General features: G+C 62.1%; 1 protein-coding gene across 1 annotated transcript in view; it reads left to right on the top strand.

The window, feature by feature from the left end:
• AKT1 (AKT serine/threonine kinase 1) overlaps positions 1-4,262 on the top strand; it is a 6,993-nt gene extending 2,731 nt beyond the window's left edge. Inside the window, exons 5-12 of the mRNA XM_007944589.2 lie at positions 58-123; positions 783-851; positions 1,143-1,268; positions 1,351-1,479; positions 2,026-2,240; positions 2,500-2,587; positions 3,914-4,016; positions 4,183-4,262. Of these exons, the coding sequence (XP_007942780.2) occupies positions 58-123; positions 783-851; positions 1,143-1,268; positions 1,351-1,479; positions 2,026-2,240; positions 2,500-2,587; positions 3,914-4,016; positions 4,183-4,262 (876 nt within the window). The remainder of the gene's footprint in view (positions 1-57; positions 124-782; positions 852-1,142; positions 1,269-1,350; positions 1,480-2,025; positions 2,241-2,499; positions 2,588-3,913; positions 4,017-4,182) is intronic.
• The last annotated feature ends 3,563 nt before the right edge of the window (positions 4,263-7,825 follow it).

The raw sequence follows: 7,825 nt of genomic DNA, 5'->3' as shown, positions 1-7,825 counted from the left end.
GGGCGGGGACTCGGGTTGGAGGCGGGGCCTTGAGCTCTCATTGGCTGTGTCTTGCAGGACGAGGTTGCGCACACGCTCACGGAGAACCGCGTCCTCCAGAACTCCAGACACCCGTTCCTGACGGTGAGCACACCTGGTTCCTGGGCTCCTTCTGGGCATGGGGCAAAGGCCCGGCTGGGGCTACACCCAGGCTGTCCTGAAGGGCAGCCCATGGGCTCCAAGGTGGCAGTCTGGGGACAGGACAGTAAGCCTGGGCCTTCCCCCGACTAGCCCACTCCCCACCAGCCAGTCCTGGGGCTGCATCCTCCCTCGAGGGAGGCTGGGGTGCCATCCCTGGGAATCCCCCAGTGGCGTCCAGTCCCCTGGCCTTTGGGCATTACAGGGAAGTGGGTGAGAGCTCAGCATCTGTCTGCCAGAGAAGCTGGGCTTCCTGAACCTTGGGGGGCCCGGGGCAGGGCTGCCATTGCTAGGGCCAGGGTTGCTGCAGCCGCCAAGGCACTATCAGCCTTTCACTTGTAGCTGTTCCCTTCTGGAGCCAGGCTCCCCGTGGCAGGCCTGCAGCAACCAAGGTCTCAGCTGCCCTGCTCCTGGGGCCCCTCAGCTCCCAAGGCCCCTCAGTTGCTGGGGCCCCGCACCCCGGAGCCTGAACCCAGCCCCCAGCCCACTCTGTCCCCCAGTGCCTGTGTCACATCTCTGAGCAGAGACTGTGGGTTCCGTGTGCAATGTGGGGCCTGGCCTGACCCCCAAGGCTGGCCACGGTCCCAGCCCTGCTCCCCTTCCAGGCCCTGAAGTACTCTTTCCAGACCCATGACCGTCTCTGCTTCGTCATGGAATATGCCAATGGGGGCGAGGTAGGTAGCTGTGGCAGCCACCCTGCCCTGAGCTCACACTCCTCTTCCTCCCGGGCCCATGGCCCCCACGGTCGGTGCCAGTGATGCTGGGGGCCTTTCCCTGGAGGCGCCAAGCTCTGCCTGCCTGACGGCCTCCCAGACCCTCACAGCCCTCGGGTGCCTCTGACCACGTCCACCCCACCCATCCCTTCCCCACCCGTCCCACTGCACCGTGTTCCTCTGCACATGACTCTGACCATGACCTGCAAGTCCCGGGTCTGTGGCCCCAGCACCTGACCCACCGCCCTGCAGCTCTTCTTCCACTTGTCCCGGGAGCGCGTGTTCTCTGAGGAGCGCGCCCGCTTCTATGGCGCTGAGATCGTGTCGGCCCTGGATTACCTGCACTCAGAGAAGAACGTGGTCTACAGGGACCTCAAGGTGGGCGGGTGGGCCTGGGCGGGGCGGGCAGGGTCTGGGGTCAGGGCCTTGGCTCCTGCGCTCACAGCGGCGGCTCCCACAGCTTGAGAACCTCATGCTGGACAAGGACGGACACATCAAGATCACAGATTTTGGGCTGTGCAAGGAGGGCATCAAGGACGGTGCCACCATGAAGACCTTCTGTGGGACGCCCGAGTACCTGGCCCCTGAGGTGCGTGCATGTGACTGTGGGCTGGGGGACGCCTGAGTACCTGGCCCCAAAGTGCGTCCATGCAACTGTGGGCTGGGGGACATCTGAGTACCTGGCCCTGAGGTGTGTCTGGGCAGCTGTGGGCTGGGGGACGCCTGAGTACCAGGCCCCGAGGTGTGTCTGTGAGCTGGGGAACACCTGAGTACCTGGCCCCAAGGCGCATCTGGGAGGCTATGTGCTGGGGGACACCCAAGTACCTGGTCCTGATGTGTGGCTGTGGGCTGGGGGATACCCAAGTACCTGGCCCCGAGGTGCGGCTGTGGGCTGTCGGCTGTCCAAGTACCTGGCCCTGAGGGGCATCTGGGTGGCTGCAGGCTGGGGGACGCCCGAATAGCTGGCCCCGAGGTGCAGCTGGGCGGCTGGCAGATACCTGAGTACCTAGCCCCGAGGTGCATCCAGGTGGCCTGTGGTCTGGGGGATGCCCAAGTACCTGGCCCCGAGGTGCATCTGGGCGGCTGTGGGCTGGGTGGCACGCCGGGCGCCCTGTGATACCCTGTACCCGTGCAGGTGCTGGAGGACAATGACTACGGGCGGGCCGTGGACTGGTGGGGGCTGGGCGTGGTCATGTATGAGATGACTTGTGGCCGTCTGCCCTTCTACAACCAAGACCATGAGAAGCTCTTTGAGCTCATCCTCATGGAGGAGATCCGCTTCCCACGCACGCTCAGCCCCGAGGCCAAGTCGCTGCTCTCGGGCCTGCTCAAGAAGGACCCCAAGCAGAGGTGAGTGTGGCCAGGGGTGCGTCCTGCCCCAGAGGAGCCGCCTCTGTGCTGGGCTGCCTGGTCCACCTGCTGGGCTGCACCGGTGGCCAGGGCGGGTCCTCAGACGCACGCCTCTTAGGCCAGCAGGTGGGCAGGAAGGGGCTGGACACAGCTCTCCGACACCCAGCCCAGACCCCATCTGCAGCTTCTGCCCTCACTGTCCTTGGGGCCTAGGATCTGGCTGGGGTAGCAGTGTCCCCATGGCCTCGTCTCTCCCCAGGCTTGGCGGGGGCGCTGAGGATGCCAAGGAGATCATGCAGCACCGCTTCTTCGCCGGCATCGTGTGGCAGGACGTGTATGAGAAGAAGGTGCGTGCCCATGACCACCACACTACACCCCACGTTCCACGTTCATGCCACAGCCACGACCCCCAGGCATCCTCACCGTCACCAATACACAGAATACACAGCCACATATTCCTGTGTGCACATGCTCCTTCGTGCCACACAGCGATATCAGTGTGCCCATGGCACATCAGCATATAGAACACACTGCTGTGTACTCACATGTGCACACGCTCCTTCATGCCACATAGCCACACTCATGTACACGAGGCAAACCAGCACACACAGCACACCACCGTGTACTCGCGTGTGCACATGCTCCCTTGTGCCACACAGCCCATTCACGTACACACAGCATGCCAGCACACAGAACACACTACTGTGTACTCGCACGTGCACATGCTTCCTTGAGCCACACAGCCGTACTTCGTGCACACACGGCAGAACTCCGTCCTGGCTACAGAGGCTCTGGGACTGTCTTGCCGCATCGTCTGGTTGCCTGGTGTGGCCTGAGCTGAAGCTGGGTCCCGGTGGAGGTTCTGTCGTCCCTCTTCCCCTCCTCCTGGGGGTGTGGTGCAGGGACAGACCCCCTACCGCGTCCCACGCCACCCCATCAGATGCTCGGGGTGCAGGCCGGTGGTGGGGGCACTGAGCCCTGCCCCCAGATTCCCCAGTAGTCTGACCTCATTCCCTCCTGCTGTAGGGAGAACATGGCCCTGCCCTTTGGGTGTGGACTGGACAGGGTACCTCCCAGGGGGGTGGTGGCTGCTTCCTGTGCACACTGCACTTTGTTCTCTAAAGACCATGGGCCATGCTGATGGGCTCTGCCCCCTGGGCTCAGGAGGGCTGTGACTGGCAGGCTGTTTCCATCACCAGGCACTCGTCTGCCCCAGTGGCAGCTGCCTTCCTGCAGGTCCCGTCCTGGCCACACACTGTTGGCTGGGTCAGGCAGCCTGGGGGTTGGCTGAACCTCTGTCCTCAGTGGGTCCCGCTCTGGCCCAGGTTATGTCTGCCCCAAGGCCTGGCCGGACCTGTTTGGGAGGAGTAGCTGCTGGCCAGGCCTGTGGCTGGGCATGCTTTAGGGGTGCTGCCTGCATGCCCTGAGGGACTGTTTGGGGACTCCTCACGTCGCGCTGCACTTCACAGGCATGGGGGCCAGACCACCACCCCCATGTCCCCCTGCCTCCTGCCCGTAGGATGGCTCCTGGCTTCCCCTTCCTGTGAGGTCAGTGCCACTTGGGCAGTGCCCAGTGGGGGCAGCCAGCCACTGGGATGTGCCATCCTCCTCCAGCTGCAGGCTCAGCTTTCTGGAAGGGTGGGGGCCTGAGCTGTGCCCCCTTCCCCCTGCAGCTCAGCCCGCCCTTCAAGCCCCAGGTCACTTCCGAGACGGACACGCGGTATTTTGACGAGGAGTTCACAGCCCAGATGATCACCATCACTCCTCCTGACCAAGGTGAGGTGGGGACTGGGTGCAGGGTGGGCCCTTGGCCGCCCCCAGGCCACGTGCTCTACAGCCCAGGGGACAGAGGTTGAGGTGCCAGTGACGGTGGGGCGCCCGTGTGCAGGGCCAGGGTCTGGGGCCTGGGAGGGCCTTGCGGTGACGGAGACCTTGCCTGCAGATGACAACATGGAGTGTGCTGACAGCGAGCGCAGACCCCACTTCCCTCAGTTCTCCTACTCGGCCAGCGGCACGGCCTGACCCGGGCCCGGACGGCCCGGGCTGTGGCGGGGACCCGGCCGGGCGGCGCGAGTTTAGCTTCACTTCTCGGAAGACATGGTCCTGCGGGTTTTCTTAATTTATTTCATCCAGGTTGTCCCCAGGTGCGCCTTGGCCCCCAGAGCACTTGGGGGCACCGAGGAGGACGGTGGGGACAGGCAGCTATGGGTGGGGGGCCGCGGGCAGGCGCCCCTCGCCGCCCCCGCTGTCCCGGCCCCGGCGCCCCCTGGCGCCCGCTCCAGGGCCCAGCACTAGGCCACACCCCCTGGGGGCGGTGACCTGGAGGCGGCCCCGCCCCCTGCAGGAGCGAGGTCTGCGCTGGTTGCTGTGTGTCATGCTGGGGGGTGGGGGTGGGGTGGTTTTTAACCTTAGTGACAGGAACCCGGTCCCCACCCCGTGTGACTTCTCATCGTCCCCCAGACCCCACCGTAGCACTTGTCCTCCATAGACGCTTCCGTTTCCGCTGTCCGCCCCGCCCACCCTGACGCCCGGCCCGACCCCTTCTGAAGGGGAGGTCCCGAGCCCCGCCTCCAGCCGGCAGCCGCTCCCGTGGCGTTTTTTTTTACAACATTCAACTTTAGTATTTTTATTATAATATGAGCTCTTCCTCCAGATTCTTCAATAAAAACTGCTTTTCAAGTTTGGGGCTGGTCTGGTCTTGCTGCATGGGGGTGGACCCTGGGGGATCTGGGGAGGCGCCCCTGTTGGGATCACGGCCCAAGCAGCAGGGCAGTGTGGGAAGCCCAGCGGGCCTGTGCCCGGGGCCGCCCTCCTAACCCCACAAGGCTCCCCGCTGCCCCAAGGGCACAGGCCCTTCCCCTCGACATTGGTTCCCAACCCCGCTGGGAGGGGACGGTGGGTGGCCGCCCTGAGGCCAGTGTTAGGGGCACTGGGGCTAGTGGCACTTTACCTAGACCCACAGCAGACGGCCGGAGTCCATGTGGGAACTTGGGGTGCTGTGGGTAGGACATACATGGAGGGCACCCTGTGGTCTGCACAGCTCAGCCACCCCTGCCATGTGTGGCTCCACACAGCCCTGGCCACCCCATCCCGTTCCCACCTGTCCCACAGTCTGAACACCCAGTCCCCGTCACACTTCAGACCAGGGCCATGGCATCCCCCCCACGCAGAGAAGAGCTGAGCCTGCCAAGAGCCTCTTGTCCAAGGCCACCAGCTCCGTGTGGGTCAGAAGCCCTGTGGCCATGGCCACCTCAGGGGAGGGGTGTGCAGGTCATAGAGTCACTGGCCTGGCCTGGGACACGCTGGGTGGGTCGAGAGGGCTTTCAGTGGGGTTTAGGCTGGCTGGGGTCCATCTGATCTGGGCCACTCTCCCGGCCTCAGGTGGTTTCTTAGCTTGGAGATGCATCACTCCAGCCTGTCACCAATGGCATCTTCTCTCTGTCCCCTCTCTTATAAGGAAGCCCTCAAATGGGGTGAGGACCACCCTGCTCGGTAGGGCCTGGTGTTAACCGTTACAGAGACCTTCACAGGGACATCTGGGGGCCGGATTCGGCCCATCCTACAGCCCTGTGCTCCCCCAGCCTCAGCCACGGCCTGCCTGCCCAGAGCAGGCCATGACCTGCCCACAGCAGGCCATGACCTGCCCACAGCCAGGCCCTGAGAGCAACCAGCTCAAGGTCACAGACAGGTCTGTGACAGAGGGCCCGGGGCTGCCTGTTCCCTGGCACAGCCTGCGTTGAGCAGGGCGTGCTGGGGGTGCCACCTCGTGGATGCTCAGTGGCACTGCACCCCAGTACTTCGCAGTAGGGGCCTGGCTGCTGTCTGCTGTTCCAGCAGGGAGAGGTCAGGGGGCTGGAGCCACGGCCCCCCATCTCTCGGATGGGACCAAACCGCCAGCAGGTGGGAACAGAGGGCCACTTTGCAGCAAAGGGTGGAGGTCCCTGGGCCTGGAAACAAGCAGGGGGCAGGAGCAGGCAGGTGACACTGGCCTCTGGACAGTGAGCCTTGGACTCCATTCCCAGTGGCTGCTGACGGGGCTGCCAGGTGAGGAGTGCCCTGGTGGGCACAGAGCAGGGCTGTCTGGAGGGAGCCCCAGGATCTAACAGGCCATGAGCAAGTGCCCCCAGTGCTGACTGTGACAGCTATTGGAACACGTTAGCCAGTCAGTGGCCTTTGGAGGCAGGCTGCTGGACCACAGATACTGGAAATGGCATCTCCGGGTACCCACTGCACTGCCCTCCAGCTCCTCCTGCGACTGTCATGGGCTGTTCTGTGACCTCAGAGAAGGTGCCTTGGAGGCCTGGGCCGGCTGCGGCTGAACCTCCCCGAGGGGTTCCTATGGGTGATGGGGAGGGGCCTTTAGGCTCCACTGTGGACATCAACACAAATAGGGCTTGCTTTGTCCCAGCGTGAAGAGTGAAAGGCCTCTCTGAGGCCAGAGAGATCCCCTCCTAGAACACGCTCGACAGGACACTGGGCAGGAGCGGGAAGTGGGGAGGCCAGGGTACACCTCACGTCTGATGGGGCTCCTGGCTGTAAAAGGGCCACAGGAGGCCCAGTGGGTGAGTGGAGGACGGGGTGGTGAAGGCCAGGCCGGGCCAGGGAGACTCTCTGGGTTCAGTTTTCATGAAAACTTGGAAATTTTCTAGCCATTATTTCTTCAAAAAATCTTCTGCCCGCCCCCACCACAGGCCTCCCGACAGGCACAAGAGGCTGCATGTCCCTCAGGACATCATCTTCACTGATGTCTCTGCTCACCATGGGGTTTCTGCTCCCACGTCTTCATGCCACCCCACTTTCCCCCCACGTTGTCCAATGTACTGCTAGTACCTTCCAGGGTCTTTCCCTCCATGAGTGCAGTCCAGGTTTGAATCTTTCATTTCCTTCTTTTACACGCTCCCTTTACCTCTGTGAACACAGGGAACATGTCTGTAACTGTGGTTTCGACATCACATTTACTAACCCGACCAGCTGTCATTTCTGGGTCTATTTCTATGGATCGATTGTTCTTCTCATTGTGGATTTTATTTCCTTGCTTCTTGGCATGTCTGGTGTGTATGTGTGTCTAAGTATATATGTTGCTGTTGTTAGGTGCTGTCGATTCGTCTCCAACTCATAGCGACCCTATGCACAGAATGAAACGTTGCCCAGTCCCACACCAGCTCCATGATCTTTGATATACATGAGCTCATTGCTGCAGCCACTGTGTTAATCCATCTCGTTGGGGGCCTTCCCCTCCTTTGTCGACCCTCCACCTTACCAAGCATGACATCCTTCTCCAGGTAATGGTCCCTTCCGACAACATGACCAAAGTAGGTGAGACGAAGTCTGGCTATTCTCCCTTCCCAGGAGCATTCCGGCTGCACTTCCTCCAGGACAGACCTGTTAGTTCTTTTAGCAGTCCGTGCATTCTTCACCAGCACAACTCAAAATCATTGACTCTTCTTTGGTCTTCCTTATTCATTGTCAGCTTTCACATGCATATGAGGTGATTGAAAATATCATGGCTTGTGTCAGGCGCACTCTAGTCCTCAAGGAGACATCTTTGCTCTTCAGCACTTGAAAGAGGTCCTTTGCAGCTGACT

Source organism: Orycteropus afer, unplaced genomic scaffold, assembly GCF_000298275.1.
Source record: "Orycteropus afer afer isolate SDZICR_OR568_19922 unplaced genomic scaffold, OryAfe1.0 scaffold00128, whole genome shotgun sequence".
Lineage (NCBI taxonomy): Eukaryota > Metazoa > Chordata > Mammalia > Tubulidentata > Orycteropodidae > Orycteropus > Orycteropus afer.
The sequence above is the reverse complement of the archived record's forward strand: the minus strand, read 5'-3'. Positions and strand labels throughout refer to the sequence as shown.